The sequence below is a fragment of the Cygnus olor genome, chromosome 4 (assembly GCF_009769625.2).
Source record: "Cygnus olor isolate bCygOlo1 chromosome 4, bCygOlo1.pri.v2, whole genome shotgun sequence".
NCBI lineage: Eukaryota > Metazoa > Chordata > Aves > Anseriformes > Anatidae > Cygnus > Cygnus olor.
In genome coordinates, this window is record NC_049172.1 from 77,594,287 (window position 1) to 77,612,492 (window position 18,206).

Consider the following 18,206-nt stretch of genomic DNA (forward strand, 5'->3'; position numbering starts at 1 on the left):
GGGAGGATGGGGGGCGTGAGCTGCACCCACCGCTCCCACTCACGTACTTTCTGGGGTTCCTAGAAAGCAAGGGGGAAGTTCAGGCTCCGGCGTGGCTGTGGGTGGCGGGGAGGCCCAGCCTTCACCTTTCTGCTCAGCCTTCGAGGCGCTGCGGTGGAGGACGGAGCCTCCGTGCCCCTTCCCAGTAACAGCAGAACCCCCGCGTGTGGGCCAGAGGCATGGGGGGGCGAGCAGCCCCCTCCCCTCGGTGCCAGGACCCCCATCCCGCCCCCCGGCCCGAGCTCGCTGCTGCAGCACGGGGCAGGCTCGTGACTCGCAGCGGTGCTGGGGGAGAGCCCCCCACGGCAGGAAGGGGGACCCTGAGGCAGGGGCAGACGGCAGCAGCTCCCCACAGCGCATCGCCCCCTCCAGGGAGCAGGGAACTCGGCCGTGATTCCAGCCTGCCGCCCGCCTCCGCCGCCAGCCACAGCTTCCCCTCTGCTTCTGCAGAAGAGAGCACACCCGCAGAGGGGAATACCCGGCGCAAAGGCCAGGGCTGCCCCTTGACGGGACCAGGAGCAGCGGCGCAGTACCCAGAACTGGAGGCACGTTAGCAAGAGGGGGATGCATCATGCTCAGAATCCCCCCCGGGATGGGGAGAGGAGGCTGGGCTGTGAGGGGTCAGTGCCATGGGAAGGTGGGGGCGAAGTGAGAGCCACGGCCCCGAGGGAGGCAGGACTCCAGGGAAGGAGACGGCCCACCCTGCCCCCAGCCCCTTGGAGCGCAAACACCACGCAAAGCCAGGAGCAAAGGTCACAAAACTTTATACAGGAGAAATCCACGAGTGGCCCCACGGCCCCTGAGGGGCTGCCCCCCGCGTGTGGCGAGGAAGAGGGGCAGGGCCAGCAGACCTAGGGGAGGCTCCCCACCACTGTCCTGGTCCAGGGACGGGGCCAGCACTCCTCAAACCCGTGTGTTTTCCCTGGGGCCGAAGGCAGAGGCCAGTCCTGTGGCACGGCCGTGGTGCGGAGCTGTCAGAGCAGCGGCAGAGAGCCTGCGCCTCCCCAGGACGGGGTCAGCACTCGTTGCAGCGCCGTCTCCCCGGGGCTCCCTGGCCCCTGCTGTCCCAGCCAAGCCGAGGTGGCTCCGGCAGCTCCCGCTCACTGCAGCACGCAGACGTCCTGGTTCTCATCGTCCTCCCTGGCGGCCGCCTCCCCCAGGGGCTCGGGCACCACAGGGACATCCTCTGCGGCCACCACCTTCTCTCGCAGCTCCATGAGCAGGTCACGGCTCTCGCTGGGCGGCAGGTTGCTCAGGTAGTACTGGGGCGCCAGCTCCACCAGCCTGCGGGGATGGAGAGTCAGGGAGGGCAGGTGGCCCCAGGGTGCGTGCAAGGGGCTGGTGGGGGCACTACAGCCCCCAGGGACCTCGCTGGAAGCAGCCTCGCACCCCCCTGCACGGGAAGAGCTGTCCCCTGGGGACAGGAGGCGCAGGCCAGGCATGGCCCCAGGGTGTCGCTACAGCCCCGGAGCCAGGGGTGGACGCAGCCTGGGCACGACCCAGCCCTCCCCATCCCCAAGGTCCTCACATCTGGGGCTGGATCTCTGAGACCACGCGGAGGCAGTTGTCCTGCGAGATGGTGAACTCGTGGTAGAGGACCCAGGGGGGCAGGCGCTGGGGGGGCTGCTGCAGCAGGTAGCAGCAGGCGGGGGGCAGGTGGGCCACGTGCTTGTGCGTCAGCATCACGTAGTTGCCGGAGCCATCGATGTCCCGAGCTACCTGGGGAGCGAGGGTGAAGGGAGGGAGGGAGGGGGGCTGCCTGGCACTGCCCCGGCCCCAGCCAAGCGAGCCCCTCGCAGCCCCCCCTCACCTTGAGGAAGTAGCCAGAGATGAGCGCTCGCTGGATGTTGAGCACGTTGGCGTCGGTGCCGAAGGCGGGGGGCGAGACGGGCAGCTCGATGCGCTGCATCACTTCCAGCAGCTCAGCCCGCACGATGCCCGCCAGGCGCAGCGCCTCCCCGCTCACCCCGTGCTTGCGGCACCAGCCCTCGTCCGCGTTGTCTGCGGGGAGAGCGGGACGGGGCTGTACGGGGAACCCGGCCCCGGGCTGGGACTGCCCTGCAGCCAGCCTGAGGTGCCCGGGGGCCGGCCTGAACACAGCTCTCGTGCTTGCCCCAGGAGCAAGGGAGCTGTGAGATGCCGGCGGGTGCTTCAGCACTTCCTGGCCCAGCACTTACGCCGCTGGAAGGCGTTGAAGATGTTGATGAGGGTGAAGTGGTCTCCGTCCGGGTGGAGCAGGGCCCGGCGGCGCGTGGTCACAGCCTCCTCCAGGCGCGTGGAAGGGGGCACAAAGCAGGGGGGGACTGGGGACGGCGCAGAGGGGAGGTCACCACGTGCTGCCACCACCACGCTCCCGGTGCCGGCTCCTGTGGGCTGCACCGTGCCCCCGCCCCACGCCCCGTGCCCCTGCAGGGTACCTGTGAGCATGGCGGCCAGGCTGACCATCTCCTCCACGCAGTCGAACTCGCAGGAGGCGATGAGCGCCTTGGCCAGCTGGGGGTCCAGCGGGAACTCCGACATGATGATCCCCACCTCCGACAGGTTCCCGTCATCATCCAGTGCCGCCAGGTAGTCCAGGTCCTCCAGCGCCTGCATCAGTGACTCGGGGGCTGGGGCAGGACATCAGCCGGCTGCCGGCGCCAGCAGGGCCAGGCAGCCCTGCCACCCCCCCGTGCTCCCGCAGACCCCCTCCAGGCCCTCTCCAGAGGGAGCCTGGGCCACAGCTACGGCCACGTCCAGCTTCCAGCTCCTCCTGCACGGCCGCCCCCAGCACACCCCTGCCCTGGCGCTACCTGGCCGGTCGAGGAAGTCGCACTGGCCCATGTCAGCGATGTCCAGGCGCTTCAGCAGCAGCACGAGGCGGCTGAGGCTGGTCTCGCTGACGTGGGGCGCGGGGCTGGGGGGCAGGCGCTGCTCGAAGAAGGCCTCCGAGTAGAGGCGCAGGCAGGTACCTGCGGGACGGGGGCCGTGAGCAGGGACAGGGCAGACGCCGCCTCCCGCCGGAGGCGCGCGGGGCACCCCCCGCACACACCCTGGGGGCTGCCGGCAGCTCGCTGCATGCGCGACTCCGCCTGGCTCCTGCTGATGGGCCGCAGCACCTGGGACTCTGCTCGGATCCGGGGGTTGTAGACCTGCAGGGTCACGGGAAGGAACCCGCAGATGAGTCCCTACCCTCGCCAAGGCTCCCCCTGCCGCACCGGTGCGGAGACTGGGCTGTGCCCCCCGCACACAGGGGGCATGACGCAGCAGGGCCAGGGCGAGCAGCCAACCCCAAGCCCGGACTCCCACTTGCCGTGCTGCCGGCTCGCCCCAGGGCGGAGCCAGGCTCCCTGTCCCCGCAGCCCAGGCCGCCACACTCACGCTGCGCAGCTCCAGCCCCGTGTCGATGACAAAGCGCACGCTCCCCAGAGAGAAGGAGGAGTCCCCGAGCCAGTGGGTGACGACCACCCGCCGCTCCCGGCCGCCCTCCTCCAGCGCCTCGTACACCTTCTGTGCTGCGCGTCCGACGCCGGGGTGCAGGGGCAGGACCAGCAGCGGGCCCAGCCCCGGGTTCAGCGCCATGGCTTCGGTCTGGATGGCCCTGCAGCACTCGGCGATCTCCTGCGAAGGACAGGGACACGAGTGACGCTCCAGCGATGCCCAGAGCAGCAGCACTTCCCCAGCACAGCCCCGCGCCCACCTGGCTGCCCTGGGGGAAGGCCCCGAGAACCCACCGCACCCACAGCCGAGGCGCCCCGGCCCAGGGGACGCCCCGCACCTCTCCGGGGGCCTCCCCAGGCACAGCAGACAGCCCCCTCCCCACCTCCCCCTTCCCCCCGCGCCCACGTCTCCCGCAGCAGCGGTGCGGTGCTGCCCTGAACGCCCGAGGCGCCACAGCCCCACCTGCTCGCTGGCCAGGAAGAGCAGGACGTGGCCGGGCTCCTGCCGCCGGTGGATGTCCAGCACGGCCTGGCAGGCTGCGGCGACGCGGCCGCGGGCCGGGGGGTCCCTGTAGAGCACCTGCGGCAGCGGCCCCGGCCCCGGCACCCGCACCACGGGGGGGTCCCCGCAGAAGGCGCGCAGCTGCTCCTCCGCGGCCGGCGAGGTGACCACCACCACCTTCAGCTCCAGGCGCTGGCGCAGGACGTCCTTCAGCAGCCCCAGCAGCACGTCCGTGGGCACCGTGCGCTCCTGCGCCTCGTCCAGCACCACCACCCCGTACTGCCGCAGCAGCGGGTCCGATGTCATCTCCCGCAGCAGCATCTCGTCCGAGCAGTACCTGCGTGCCCCGAGTGGTACCCGTGGGCGTGCCCCAGCCCCGAGCAGGGCGCGGCTGCGGGGCGCCCCTGGATGTGCCCCCACGGCCCCCCCCACGGGAGCACCTCGCCCACCCAGCGGCAGCAGCCCCGACCCGGGGGGAGGCGCTCCCCCTGCCCTGCTCCCCTAACGAGGCCAGGAGGGATTACGAGATTACGCCACAGCCGGGGAGCTGAGCAGGATTAGAGCGCGGCGTGACCGGCGCTGCCAGCACCGGGCAGCCCAGAGCCCCGGCCCCGCACCTCAGGATGGTCTCGGTGGTGCAGCAGTCCTCGTGGGGGACGCAGTAGCCGACCTCGTGGCCCAGGTTCAGGTCCATCTCATCGGCCACGCGCAGCGAGAGGCTGAGGGCGGCCAGGCTGTGGGGCTGGGTGCAGGCCACCAGGCCGTGCGCGAACTGCAGGGAGAGGGCGTACTCCGCGCACCACTGCGGGACCTGCGAGGGGTGGCGCCGGTCGGGGGCCTGGCAGCAGGGCCCTGGGCGTGAGGACGCTCCATCCCCGCCCCGAGCGGCGCCCCCCGAGCCCTCCCCACGGCAGCGCTGATGCCCAAAGGACCTCCTGTACCGGGGCGCCCAGGTGCAGGGGCACCCACAGCTCTCACGGGCGCTCTGTCCCCAGTACCCGCCTGCACCACAGCAGCGAGCCCCTCGGCCTCACCGCCCCGTGCCCAGAGCTTCCTGCCTGATCGCAAAGCCCCACGGCCCTGGCCCTTGTGTTAAGGACGCGGACGGCTCCCACCTCTATCTCGCCATGCTGAAAACCTCAGCAGAGGTAATGCGTTACCCGCACCCACGCCTTGGCTGCTCGGTCCCTCCCTCGGGGAGCAGCCGTTCCTCCTCCGACTGCTCCCCGTTGCCTGTCTCAGCTCCAGTCCTGCCATGCCCAGGGCTCGGCACTGAGGAGCACGTCCCCGGCAAACCGCCGTACCTGCGCCCGAGTTAGGGGAGCTGCCCCTTACTCCTCTCCTGCAGCCAGAGGCTTGCCATTCACCCGCCAGCAGCACGCGAGCCCCCCTCGCTCGTCTGCCCCGCGCCGCACAGCGCCCACAGGCAGGTGCTGCCACGGCCCGGGGGTCGCAGAGAGGCGGGGACCTGCCCCCAGAGCCACCCTCAGCACCCTGCTCGCAGCTCGGCAGGACCACGCGCCGTCAGCCCCACGGGAGCGGCCGCGCCGCCGCGCACAGCCCCACGCTCCCTCCTGCCTCCTCGCAGCCAGCAAGGGGGGCAGGGGCGGCTGCACAGAGAGCCGCGGGAGCAGCCGCGGGAGCTGGCCCGAGCACCAGCCCTTCCCTCTTTGCGCGGGAGCATCGCGTTTGCAGGCTGTCGTTGCACCAAGGCGCAGGCTCAGACGCTCCACGCGGATCAAGTTGTATCTCCTCTGCTCAGGGCACAGCGGCCTCAGGCTGAGGGCAGCCCAGCCCCGCACGAGCCGTGCTCAGGGTCCCCGTTCCCTGAAGCGGGCTCCTGGCAGGCCGCCCTTCGGGCTGAACCCCAGGCTGACTGCCGCCACGCAGTCACACCCCAGGGAAGCGGTTTGGGCACCAGCTCCGAGCCCCGCTGCCAACTCCCCAATAAACCCAGGGACCGGGAGCTGCTGAGCTTCGCTCCAAACTGCGTCTGGCCCCGGGGAGGCCCAGGGTTACCCCTGCAGCTCCCAGGCGACCCCGCCCTGGTCAAAGTCCGAGTGACGACGCCCCTGGGAGCCGTGCCAAAGGCTCTGGGCTGGGATGAGCCGCGCAGGTTTGCGGGCTGGGCCAGGAGCCCAGATCCCGGCACCTCGTGCCTGCCATCGCCCAGCCTGACCGCCCCCGGCCCCGGGAAGGGCCCCGATGCTCTCCCCTGAGCGTGGCCGCTCCCAGCTCACACAGCAGCACCTCCCCAGCTCGTACCGAGGCTTTGCCCGGCGCCCACGTGCCTGTCCCAGTGCATCCCAGCACCACCCTGCCAGGGGCACGCTGAGGCCACGCGGCTCCCCGGTACCGTGGCCAAGGGCAGTGAGCGGAGCCAGCCCGCCCCGGGGCTGCGGCACATTCACCACGCACGCGGGACCTGCGGGAAGGCGGCCGCCCCAGTGCGGGACGCGGCACCGCCGCCGCTCCGAGCGGGAGGGACGGCGCCGAGCAGGGAGCCCGGCACCGCAGCGGCCCCGGCCCGGCCTCCCGCTCACCTGGGTGCTCTTGCCGGTGCCCGGGGGCCCGGACACGAGGACGATGCCGCCGCCGCCCTCCAGGTGCTCCATGAAGCTGTACTTGGCGGTCCACACGGGCAGCTCCCGGCGCTGCCGCAGCAGCTCGTAGTAGCGGGAGGAGAAGGGCAGCCCGTCGTACGGGTTCACCTCCAGGTCGCCGTCGCAGCCCAGGGCCGGGTCGTCCTCCTCCTCCTCCTCGTCCTCCGGCACCGAGCCGGGGCCGTGCCGCCGCGACGGGGAGCCCGGGGCCCCGCAGCCGGCCATGGCGGGGCGACGCCGGGGCTGCCGCTGCGAGGGGCGGGCGGAGGGGCCCCGCCTGGGGCTGAGCCCGGTGCCGGCCCCGGCGGGACGCGAGGGGCCGGGCGGGAGGGCTCGGGGCAGGGCTCGGGGACCGGGACCGGGACCGGGACCGCGAGGGGGCCGGCGGAGGGGCCTGGGCCGGGGGCACGGGGCGGCCCCGGGCTGCGAGGTGGGGGGCGGCGGGGACCGGGCAGCGCCAGGCTCCGAGAGACGGGACGGGACGGGACGGGACGGGACGGGACGGGGTCACCGGGCGGGGGTCACCGGGCCGTAGCGGGCCAGGGGCGTGACCGCCGGGCCGGGCCCTGACCGCACAGAACCGAGCGCCCCGACCCGGTCCGGGTCCGCTTCCGGTTCCGGTTCCGGTTCCGGTCCCGGTTCCGGCCCAGCCGCCGCTCACCTGCGCGCGCCGCCGCCACCTTGGGGCCTGCCTCGGGCGAGCGTCACGTGACCGCCGCCGTCACGTGGCCCCGCCGCAGCCGCCAATCAGCGCCGCGCAGCGCCCTCCCCGCCCCGCCCCCTGGCCGCCAATGGCCGCGCGGCCCGTTGCTAGGCGCGGCCGTGCTGCGTGGCGCCGGGCGGGGCGGGGCGGGGCGGGGCGGGGCGGGGCGGGCCCCGCCCCGCCCGGGGAGGCCCCGCCCGGGGAGGCCCCGCCCCGCCCCGCAGGACCGGCCCGGCGTCCCCCCCCCCGCGGCTCCCGCAGCCCGGCCCGGCCGGGCCCCGTCCCGCTCCCCCCGTCCCGGGCCGCCGCTCCCCGGTGCAGCGGGGCCGTGCCGAGCGCAGCGGCAGCCCCGGTCCCGCCCGCCCCGTGCCGGGCAGGCGGCACCCTGCGCGGGAGCCGGGCAGCCTCGGCGCGGGCCGGCAGGTGGAGCTGCCGCACCGGGAACGCCGGGGGAGCCCCGCCGCCGAGCCGGGCACGGGGCTCGCGGCGGGGTCCGGGCCGGGCGGAGCAGCGCGGGGCCGGGCGGGGGGCGTCCTGCGGTACCGGGCAGCGCCAGTGCCGGGCACCGCGCCGCGGGGCAGCCGGTCGGTACCGGGCAGCCGGGCAGCCTGTCGGCGCCGGGCACCCCATCGGTACCGAGTACCCCGTCGATGCGGGGCAGCCCGTCAGTGCCGGGCACGCGGTCGGCGCCGGGACCCCGCCGCGGCGGCCCCGCGGAGCTCAGGCCCTGCGCCCGCTCCGGGGCTGCCCGTGAGCGCTGGCAGCGGCGGGGCCGCGCCCGGTGGGGCCGAGCAGCGGGGCTGGCGGTGGCACCGGGCTCCGCGGGCGGGCGGCGGGGCCGGCGGCTCCCAGCGGCCCGGGGGAGCCGCCCGCGGAAAGCGAAACCGCGAAGCCGCCCGCGGGCGCGGCCCTGCCCCTGCCCCTGCCCCTGCCGCAGCCCCGGGGCGCCCGCGGGGCCGCCTGCCCGTCCCTCCGGGTGCGGGGCCGGCCGGGGCAGCCTCGGGCCCCGCGGCCTTTGGCCCGTCCAGGCTGAGAGCGAGGACGCCGGCGGAGGGGCGCGTCCCCGGGTCAGACCCGTCCGGCCCCGGGCACAGAGCGGCCCCGCGGCCCGTGCCGCCCGGAGCCCTTGTGCCTGCCCCCGCCCCGGGCTCATCCCCGCGCCCAGCTCCCTGCGCCCCGCGGCAGCGAGTGCTCGCTGCTCGCCTGAGCCTGCCCGCGTCCCCGCTGGGCTCCCCGTGGCCCCGCACCGGGCTGCCCGGCCGAGCTCCGCGCCGTGGGGCGGCCGGGGGCTGGGGACGGGACAGACGCACCCGGGGCGACCCCGGCGCAGGAGCTGGGCGCTGGCCTGGTGCTGCCGACGGAGACACGGCTCAGCCGGGCGCCACGAGGGCAGCAGCCGGCTGCCAGCCCTGCCTGCGGGCCGGGAGCAGACCGGGGACAGGGCCCGGCTGGGGCTCCGTGAGTGGGGCAGGACGGCAGCGCCCAGCTCCCTGACTCCAGGGGCACCGGGCAGCTGGGGCTGCAGCGGGCGAGAGCGGAAGGAAGCGGTTGGTGCCGAGCCGCCGCTTCCCTCACCGCGGGGTGCTGCAGGGAAGCAGGGGCTGGGCACGGTCCCATAGAGCCCCCTGTGCGGTGCCCGTGCTGCCAGACCTCGCACCCTGGGGGATGGGGACAGGCCAGCCCCAGCTGGGCACACCAAGGCCTCGTCCCAGTGGGTGCCCTCAGCGCCAGAGGCTCCAGCCCTGGTGTCCCTGCTCTGGGCAACGCTCAGCTGGGGGGCTCTGGGTGCCGCAGCATGGCTGGGGCAGGCAGCCCCATCGCACCCTGGGCAGCCCCAGTCCCTGGACGGGCAGCGTGAGGGCGGTGGGCTCCATGTCCAGTGCCCTGGCAGGGTGCAGGGCCGTCGGCCGGGTCCCACAGCACCCAGCTGGGCGTTGAGGAAGCGGAGGTTTGCACAAGCCGGTGAGGTGCACGTGACCCGGGGAGCGCGGCGGGAGGAACCGGCAGCTGCCCCGCGCAGGGCCCCGGGTCCCCGCACTGCGCCACAGAGCCGGCCATGGCCCCGTGGCTGCCCACCAAGGAGGCGAAGTATGGCGTGGGTGAGTGGAGGCTCTGGGGCACCGGGGGCTGCGGGTGAGCGGTGCCGTGCTGGGTGGGGCAGTGGCGATGCGCAGGGCACAAGGCAGGGGCCAGGTCCCCGTGATGCTGGTGCTGGGAGGCCATGGGTTGCAGGAACAAGTGGGGGGCAGGCGGGGGCTGCAGGGCCGGCGATGAGGTGGGCTGGGGGCTGAGCATGCCTGGAGGCTGAGCATGCCTGGAGGCTGCGCATCGTTGATGCTGGGTGGAGATGGGGATCCGAGGGGCCAAGCATCAGGTTAAGGGTGCTGGGGCAGCGCCTCTCCAGTCCCCGGCACAGGATCCGTCCCTCCCCTCTGGGCTAGGGGTTGAAGCCTCGCTGTTGAAGCACAGGACCCTCCACCCCAGGGCACCTGCACCAGGCAGCCCAGAGCCAGCCCCACTCTTTGCCCCAGGGCCTGCTTGGGGCTCTGCGTGGGCTGCGGTAACACCCCAGCAGCCTTGCTCCCTGCAGCAGCCCCTGCTCGGCCTCCCTGCAGCAGCCCCTGTGCAAGCAGGCACTTCTCCTTGCACCGCCCCGCGCCTCTTCCCGTTTCTGGAGGGGCCGTTTCCCACGTCCCCTCCCTGCGCTGCCTGCAGCGGCCCCGAGCGAGGGCTGAGCCCCACATGGGGCCTGGGGTGCTGCAGGGGGGGCTCTAGGGGCCGGCCTATGAGGAAGCCTGGTCTGGTGCGGGCTGGGGGCAGGAAGGAGCTGGCCCGGGAGTGAGCTGGGACCCGGGCTGGTGCTGGCAGAGGGCAGGATGGCAGGAGGGGTCTCCAGGCAGCTCAGGGCTCCCGGTGCTACAGGGAGCCCTGGGGCCAGCCGCGTGTGTGTGTCCATCCAGGGGGTCCTGGATGAGCTGTGCAAGTCTGGGGGCACTGCACCCCCAAGGACGTGAGCTGGAGGATTGGGTTTAAGTGGCAAGGTTTTGCAGTGGAGGGTGGTGGGCAGGGTCCTGGAGGGAGCTGCTGGGGGCGTGCATGCCTGCAGGGGACAGCCCCCGGTGCAGCGTGCAGCCCGTCCTGCAGCTAGGGCAGGGCTGCTTCCACCCAGAGCCCCAGCAGAGCCGCCACTGGCCCCAGCACCAGAAATAGCGGCAGGACTAACCGCAGCCCGTCCTAGTGCAGCCTGCGCTGCAGCAGGAAGCACCCTGCGTCCTGCGCTCTCAGCCCCAGTGCTGCTCGCGGTGGGCGCGTGCCTCGGGCAGCGGGGCCCAGCCCCTCGCCCGGCTGTGCGGGGGCTGCAGGCGGCTGGCAGCGCGGTGGGAGGATGCAGGGCTTGGGACCACCACGCACTGGGTCTGGGGGCTGAGGGGTCCTGCCCTGCCTGGTGCCGTGGCAGCTGCATGGTGGCTCTGTGGGGTCCCCTCCCACGGGCAGGGGCACCCCAAGGTGCTCTGCTACCGCCCAGCCCCTGCCCCCCTGGGATCTCGGGCTGCTCGTGTGAGGCTGGGACCCTGCACCAGCACCCCGGGGGCTGAGCGGTGCCTGTTGGGGTGGCTCTGCCCCATGGGGGAGACCGGGTGTGGGGCGCCCTGGCCCCAGGGGGCTGCGCTGGGCAGGGGGGGCAGGCAAGGGGCCCCTGACCACGGCTCCTGGCCCCTCTCTCCGCAGCCGTGTGGAACTTCCCAAGCACCAACGAGCATCACCTCCCGCTGCAGGTCGGGGAGACGGTGCACATCCTGCAGGCATCTGAGGGTAAGGGTTGCCCCCTGGGCTGTGCCAGGCTGGGGTACCCAGGTGCACCCCGGCACCAGGGCCTCGTGCCAGGGCCATCAGGCCCCAAGGCTGGCTGACGCTGTCACCTCCCCTTCCCTTGCAGGCTGGTACCGCGGGTACTCGCTCAGGAACAGGGCTGCCCGGGTAGGTGAGGGGCTGCTGTGGGGGACGGGGTGCAGGGGATGGCCCCGGCTGGGTGCCCGGCAGGGGTTGCACCAGGCACTGGGGGCATTGCTGGGCTGGGGACCCCCTACAGGGTGCTCAGTCCCGAGGGAGTCCCCAGTCTTGGCCCCCTAGGACTGTACAGGGGGGCACTGCATCCTCACCCAGCCCCTGCCCGTGGGTGCTGATGGCTGCTGCTCCCCCAGGGCATCTTCCCGGCCTCGCTGATCCACCTGAAGGGCGCGGTGGTGGAGCGCAGGGGGTAGGTATGGGGCGAGGGGGCCGCCTGCCCGCCCCGCTCGGCCTCGGGCCCCGCACCGGCAGCGGGGTGCTGCAGGGCTCTGCGTGTTCCCCAGGGCGGAGGAGTGCGTGGTCCCTGCCGAGATGCCCATGGTGCAGGAGATCACCACCACGCTGCGGGAGTGGGCCACCATCTGGAAGCAGCTCTATGTGGTGAGGGACGGTGGGGGACGGGGCCGTGGGGGCACGGTCGGGGCACGAGGGTGACCCTGTGCGTGGCGGCTGCCTGCAGGCGGGGCAGACGGAGCGGTACCGGCAGGTGAAGCAGATGATGTACGAGCTGATGGAGCGGCGCTCGCAGCTGCTCTCGGGAACACTGCCCAAGGACGAGCTGCTGCAGCTCAAGAAGGAGGTGACCAGCAAGATCGACTACGGCAACAAGTGAGAGCGAGGATGGGAGCGTGAGGCGCTGCATCTGCCACCACCACAGGCACTGTCTGTGTGGTGCTGAGGGATGCTTGATGCTGTCCCCCTGCTGCAGCATCGTTGCTGACCCGGCTTGCTGTCCCCGCTGTCCTGGCGTGCTGCTGGCTGTGCATTCCACCTGGCGGACGGCTATTGCCAGTGAGCCCTGCATGGGGCAGGAGCACGTCCCTGGTGCTGCTCTGCTCCTGTCCCCTCCCCGGCTGGCTGTTGCTGGCCACGGCCTGCTGGGATCATCCTGCCCCCACGCCGTGCTTGCAGCCCCGGCCCCGTGCCTACGGGTCCTGGCAGGACGCGCAGCCCCGCGTGCCCCCAGGTGCTGGGTCCCATCTCACCCATCCCGGCCTCTGCAGGATCCTTGCGCTGGACCTGGTGGTGCGGGACGAGGATGAAAACATCCTGGACCCCGACAGGACCAGCGTCATCAGCCTCTTCCAGGCACACAAGAAGGCCGCGCAGACCATCACGCAGCGCATCCAGGAGGAGACGGTGAGAGCCAGCGCTGGCCCCACCGTGCTGAGAGCCTGCTGCCCCACGTGCGGCCGGCTGGGTCGTGCTGTGGGGCCGTGCCGTGGGGCTGAGCCACCTCCTGCCCCACAGTGCCCACAGCAGAGCGAGCTGGGCTGCAGCGCCCGCCTGGCGGCTTCGCCCTCCCACAACCTCTACCTCTGCGTGCGCAACTTTGTCTGCAACATTGGTGAGGAGGCGCAGCTCTTCATGGCGCTGTATGACCCCGGCGAGCAGCGCATGATCAGGTGGGGCCCCAAGCGGCACGGCGCTTGGCAGGGGTCCCATGCCTCTGCTCCCCACAGCATCCCCTGGTTGCGTCCCCTGGAGTGGGGCAGCCCCTGCCCCTGTTTGCTCTTGGTCCCATTGCTGGCAGCTTCTGCCTGGTCCGGGACCCCCGATGTACAGGGACTGGCCACGGGTTCTCACGTCTCACCGTCCCCTTGCAGTGAGAACTACGTGATCCGCTGGGCCAGCACGGGCGTCCCGCAGGACATCGAGCTGCTCAACAACCTCAAGGCCATCTTCACGGTGAGCGAGGGAACTCGCCCTGTCCCCACTGGAGCTGTGGCTGGGAGGCGGCGCTGCCTGCTCGCTGCCCCCCTCCAGGCACTCAGCCCACGCATCCTCCCCTCCCCACCGCCCTGCCAACGTGCCCCTCGATGCAGTGTGTGGGGTGCGTTGGGGCACTGTGCACGGGAGGGACCCCAAACCCCACTGCAGCCCCTGTCCCCCACCCCCGTCCCAGCCCCAGCTCTTCCCCTCAGCGCTCTCTCCTTGCTGCTCCTTTCTCCTTTTTTCCCGTCACGCCAGCCCCGTGGCTCCCAGTGCAGCGCCTGCCCTGGCACCAGGGCTCTGCGCACCCCCGTGGGCTGCCCCTCGCCCCCCGTGCCCGCCCTCGCCGGGCTTGTCCTGGTTTCAGCCGCCTCCGGGGAGGCAGGCGAGGAGCAGCTCCTGCTGACGGAGCAGGTTTCCGCTGCGCAAGCAGAGCCGAGCTGACCCTCAGGACGGCCCAAGCCATCGATACGCAGATGAGCCAGGAAATCAATGCAAATGAGCAGCATCAGCACTTCCAGCCCCACGGTCCAACTCCGCCGGCTCTTGCTCACCTCCGACCCCCGCTTGCTGCCGGCACCAGCCGCATGTCCCCGTGCCGTGTCCCTGTGCCATGTCCTCCTGCTGCATCCTCGCAGGACCTGGCCTGGCTGGGGTGCCAGGAGCTGGGGTGTGGGGCTGCCCCGCTGGGCCCTGCTCCGTGGCAGAGCTGCCCCCCCCCAGTGAGCTGTGCCTGCCTCAGCCGCGCTGCCACACCGTGGGTACCCTGTGGGGCCATCGGTCTCCACCAGGACGGCGTTGTCTGGGGGTGCACAGAAAGCCGGGGCTCCCTGGGACAGCGGAGCTTTGTGCCCTCCTGCCAAGCCCCTCTATGGGGCACAGTAGCGAGGGCACTCCCCGGCCCCTGAAGGCAGCTCTGCACCCCCGGCTCATCCTCCTGGCAGCTGCAGGTTCCCTGTGGTCTCCCAGTGCTCGTAGAGGAGCAGCCTCACACGGCGCTGCCGGCACCCCGCTCACACCCCCTGTGCCCCCAGGACCTGGGCAGCAAAGACCTGAAGCGGGAGAGGCTTTTCTTGGTGTGCCAGATCATCCGGGTGGGACGCATGGACCTCCGGGAGACCCTCAGCCGCAAGCTCAGCACCGGCCTCCGTCGGCCCTTCGGCATTTCGGGTGAGCAGGGGCTCCCGGAGCAGACCCTGCACCGGCCTCTCGGCCAGGTCCCACGCTCGGACCCCGACCCTCGCTCGCCTCTCTGCGTGGCCGCGCTCTGCCCGTGCCCCCCGTGCTCGCCGCCTGCTTTCCCCAGTTCCAAGCCCGGTGGCGCCAGCAGGGACCCCAGGAGCAGGGGCCCCCCGGGAGTAGCCCTGGGCACCCCCTGTGGAGGGAGGAGCGCAGGAGCTCCCCGCACCCTCCTCCCCTGCCTTGACAAATGTTCCTGCTCTGAGTATTGATCCTCATCGGATGAACTTGGTAGGAAATTATTGATTTTAATTGGCCAATTAGCGTGCACTAGGATCTCAGCCACAGAGTAATTACCAGGTGAATTATTAACATACCAGCAGCTAATTGCGCTCTGAGCTGAGCATGTCCCTGGGGAGGGGGCCAGATGGATTGTCGTGGTGCCTGCGGTGCAGTGCCCTGCCCATCCTGCACCGAGCCCTGGTGCCTGTGGGGGATGGAGAAGTCCCGGGCATGGCTTGTCTTGGCCAAACGGGAGCTCGGAGGCACCTGGCGGTGAGCAGCCGGTTCGTGGCTGGAGGGGACGCCGGGTGGGTGCTGTGCGCCCCGAGCCCCGGCTCTGCCCATGTGGCTGGAGCAGAGTGGGGCGAGGAGGGGCAAGGAGGGGGATGGCCCCCAGCTGCATGGGGTCCTGCACCCAGCACAGGGCCCATCCTGGTGCCCAGGGCCGTGGTGCTGCGTGGGGTGCAGCAGAGACCCCCTGGGAGCTTTCCCATGGACAAGCTGCGCCCGGGTGCTGGGTCCTAGCCTGCGTCGGCACTGTGCCCATTCACCACGGAGCTGTGTGGGTGTAGGGTGGGTCCCTGTGCAGAGCCCCCTGTGGCTCAGCACCATCCAGCATGAGGTGGCAGAGGGTCCTGGTGGGACACGGGGGCCTCCCTGGGGAGCTCTGGCCAGGCACAGAAGGATCAGTGCGGGGGGCGCAGGCGAGGCGCTGGCTGCAGGAAGGGACCAAGCTGGCCCTGCGTGCGTCACCTGGAGGGTTTGGCACCAGGGCCGTGTCGCTGGGGCTGCAGGCACCCATGGCAGCCACCCCATGCTGCCGTGTCTGTGCCGTTGCAGTGATGGACATCACGGACATCAGCAAGGGGAAGTGTGAGAGCGACGAGGACAAGCAGCACTTCATCCCTGTGCACCTGTGAGTCCTGGGGCTGGGGACAGGCAGGGAGGCAGAGCTCCGGTGGCTGAGCTGGCATGGGGACAGCGGCAGTAAGCGGTGTCAGGAGGTGCCAGAATCACAGAGCAAAGGATTTCTGTTAACTTAGGCTTTGCAAAGGGACTGTGGATCCTTGGGACGGGATGTCGCCAGGTCTAGGAACCCGGTGAAGTTAGACAAAAGGGTATTTATACGGGCAAGGAGGTACTGAGAGAATCCTGGAACCCTGCTGGGGCTCTGCAGAGACACGGGTGTTCAGGGTTGGGGACCTTGTCCCATGTCAGCTGTGGATGCTGTCCTGCACCTTCCTCTAGGTGGGCTCGGTGGCGGGTGGGTTTGGGGGACCACGGGGTGGGGGGGGTCCAGCTTGTTTTCCTGTTCATTGCTGCCAGCTGCGGGGCTCCCACGAGTCCTCCTGGCTGGGAGCTCCTCTGAAGCTCTCCCTGCTCTGGTGTTTGGCAGGGCAGCCGCTGAGAATGATTTCCTTCACAACATGATCAGGAAAGCGGTGGAAGGAAAGGACATCAACCACAAAGGACAAGGTAGCAGCTCCCCCCGCCTCCCCCCCAAAACAAACAAACAAACAAAACCCTACAGTGGCCACAGGCTGCGAGGGTGGTCCCGGGCGCAGCAGGGGCTTGGTGTGGGAACTGTCCTGACAGTCGGGACCAGGCCTTGTGGGGGCGGGGGCGGTCACCCACCCCCTGAACACCTCGGGGCTGAGCCCCAGGGCAGGGCAGCTGCTCCTGCAGGGGCAACGCGTGGCGGCCGGCTTTGCCCAGCGTGGCATGGCTCAGTCCGAGCGCTGCTGGCCGTGGGGCTGATGCCCCTCGGTTCGTCCCTGGCAGGGTTCTGGGTGTCTCTGAAGATGCTGTGGGGAGACCTGAGCCAGGTGCGGAAGGACCACCCGCACCTTGTGGACCGCAGCACGGTGGTGGCACGCAAGCTGGGCTACCCGGAGGTCATCATGCCAGGCAAGCGGGGAGGCAGCGCTGGCCTCCCCTCCCCTCCCCTGTGCCAAGCGTCCCCGGTGCCACGCGCTGCTCACAGGGGGTGGGTGCAGCAGCCACCCCCAGCAGGGTATCCGGGGGCTTTTGGGGGGCTGCAGGCAGGCCCTGGGGTGTGCACATCCCGGCCAGCCCAGGAGGGGAGGCGGCTCCGCATGGGAGCAGTGTGGGGTGGGTGGGCTCATCCCCTGGTGGTCTCTTGGGGTCCCGGAGTGCGGCCGCAGGGCGCCCAGGCTGCGGAGGGACCTGGCCCTGCTGACGGGGCTCTCCTCCTAGGGGACGTCAGGAACGACATCTACCTCACGCTGGTGCAGGGCGAATTCGACAAGGGGAACAAGAAGACGCAGAAGAACGTGGAGGTGACGGTGTGCGTCTGCGACGAGTCGGGCAATGTGGTGCAGGTACGGCGAGTGCCAGGCCAGCCCCAGCCCTCGGGCAAGGGACCCCCCACCCCGTGCATCGCCCCGGCTCAGGCAGAGGCAGCAGCTCTGTGGCGTGCGGTGTCAGTGCTGGTGCTGGCACAGACCGGCTCGAGCCCTTCTGTGGCAAGCTGCCACTCCTGGAGTTGTCCTTTGGGATATAGACTTGAAAAAATCACGGGAAGGGACAGGCAGAAAATTGCTGTCTCTTCTAGCTGTCTCAGGACAGCTAGACCCCGGCCACTCCTGGCCACCCCTGGCCACGGGTTGCCCACAGCCCTGGTGTCCTCGGGCAGGGGAAGGAGCCGGGGGCCAGCTCAGACCCAGCCTCTCCCACCTCCGTGCTGCCTGCTGCCTCGCCTCTCTTCCCAGGGTGTTTGCTTTCATTTCAAACTCGGTCCTTATCTGGCCCGTGGTGAGCAGGTTTTTAATTACTGAGGCTCCTGCTGGGCTTTGCAGAGACGCAGCCCCCCTGCCTCTATCTCTGCCCGCGATAACGAATTTCCTTTGGGGCAATGGAATTCAAGCCTTGAGCTTGAATTGAGTGATACTGGAGGCTCGTACATCCTTCCTGCCTCTGTTCAAAGGCTGTGACCAGCCTTGGTTGAGGCAGGTGGGGATGAGGAAGCCCTTGGCTGCCCCCGCCACCTGCCTGGGAAGCGATGCTCAGGGTGGCCCCGTGCCGGCCAGGTTGTGCGGGGCTGCGGAGGGGAACGCAGGCACGGGCTCAGGGGTGGGGGCTGTTCTGGGTTAGCCGAAGATGTGAAGTTCTTGGGGCCTTTGGGGCGCTTCAATGTGCAAGTCAGGCGAGACTTATCATGAGCTGACCACGGACATCTTATCCGCTGCTGTCCTCCCCACAGAACGTGATTTACCATGGGGCAGGGGACAAGCCGGCCAGCGAATACCGCTCCGTGGTCTACTACCAGCAGCGGCACCAGCGGTGGATGGAGACAGTGAAGGTCTGCTCCGAGGGGCTGCAGCGGGACCGCCCGCCACGGGGCCATGTCCCACTCCCCCTGCTCCAGAGGGGTCCCAGAGGGATCTCAGAGGGGCTGGTTCCCGGGGGACAGGCGCTGTGGCAGGTCCTGCGGTGGGAGGCGGTGTCCGGGGGCATGGGCTGGTGGGGGTCACTGCCTCGCTGGTGCTGGTCCTGCGCCGCACCAGGCTGTCCCCGCTGGCTGGTGGACACAGCTCACCAACCCTGCACACACACTGGTGTCTCCGATGCAGTTTCATCAACTGTGGAAGCAAAGCACGTGCATTTGGACTTGGGCAGCCTGCAGTCCAGCACGTCGTTTGCCCAGGCTCGGGCAGGGAGGGGTCTGGGCTGGGCAG

General features: G+C 71.0%; 2 protein-coding genes across 3 annotated transcripts in view; one reads left to right on the forward strand and one right to left on the reverse strand.

The window, feature by feature from the left end:
• Positions 1 to 787: 787 nt before the first annotated feature.
• DQX1 (DEAQ-box RNA dependent ATPase 1) lies at positions 788 to 7,305 on the reverse strand. Of its 2 annotated transcripts, none has more exons than XM_040556174.1 (12): positions 7,225 to 7,305; positions 6,504 to 6,809; positions 4,578 to 4,771; positions 3,922 to 4,297; positions 3,400 to 3,639; positions 3,071 to 3,170; positions 2,832 to 2,990; positions 2,457 to 2,648; positions 2,217 to 2,342; positions 1,850 to 2,040; positions 1,568 to 1,758; positions 788 to 1,323 (listed from the first exon to the last, which is right to left on the reverse strand). In XM_040556174.1, exons 2-12 carry the CDS (start codon positions 6,786 to 6,788, stop codon positions 1,140 to 1,142), a joined length of 2,238 nt encoding a protein of 745 aa, XP_040412108.1. In that variant the 5' UTR covers positions 6,789 to 6,809; positions 7,225 to 7,305; the 3' UTR covers positions 788 to 1,139. The 2 variants fall into 2 exon arrangements, with proteins under 2 accessions (XP_040412108.1, XP_040412107.1); XM_040556173.1 differs by having other exon boundaries at positions 6,504 to 6,812; positions 7,225 to 7,276.
• A 1,906-nt stretch (positions 7,306 to 9,211) lies between these two features.
• The window catches only part of LOC121070151 (dedicator of cytokinesis protein 2-like), a 69,566-nt gene continuing 60,571 nt past the window's right edge, over positions 9,212 to 18,206 (forward strand). Inside the window, exons 1-15 of the mRNA XM_040556811.1 lie at positions 9,212 to 9,365; positions 10,996 to 11,079; positions 11,204 to 11,244; positions 11,469 to 11,524; positions 11,619 to 11,715; positions 11,795 to 11,943; positions 12,339 to 12,474; positions 12,586 to 12,740; positions 12,942 to 13,023; positions 14,082 to 14,217; positions 15,349 to 15,424; positions 15,905 to 15,984; positions 16,291 to 16,416; positions 16,726 to 16,850; positions 17,732 to 17,830. Of these exons, the coding sequence (XP_040412745.1) occupies positions 9,323 to 9,365; positions 10,996 to 11,079; positions 11,204 to 11,244; positions 11,469 to 11,524; positions 11,619 to 11,715; positions 11,795 to 11,943; positions 12,339 to 12,474; positions 12,586 to 12,740; positions 12,942 to 13,023; positions 14,082 to 14,217; positions 15,349 to 15,424; positions 15,905 to 15,984; positions 16,291 to 16,416; positions 16,726 to 16,850; positions 17,732 to 17,830 (1,485 nt within the window). The 5' untranslated portion in view covers positions 9,212 to 9,322. The remainder of the gene's footprint in view (positions 9,366 to 10,995; positions 11,080 to 11,203; positions 11,245 to 11,468; positions 11,525 to 11,618; positions 11,716 to 11,794; positions 11,944 to 12,338; positions 12,475 to 12,585; positions 12,741 to 12,941; positions 13,024 to 14,081; positions 14,218 to 15,348; positions 15,425 to 15,904; positions 15,985 to 16,290; positions 16,417 to 16,725; positions 16,851 to 17,731; positions 17,831 to 18,206) is intronic.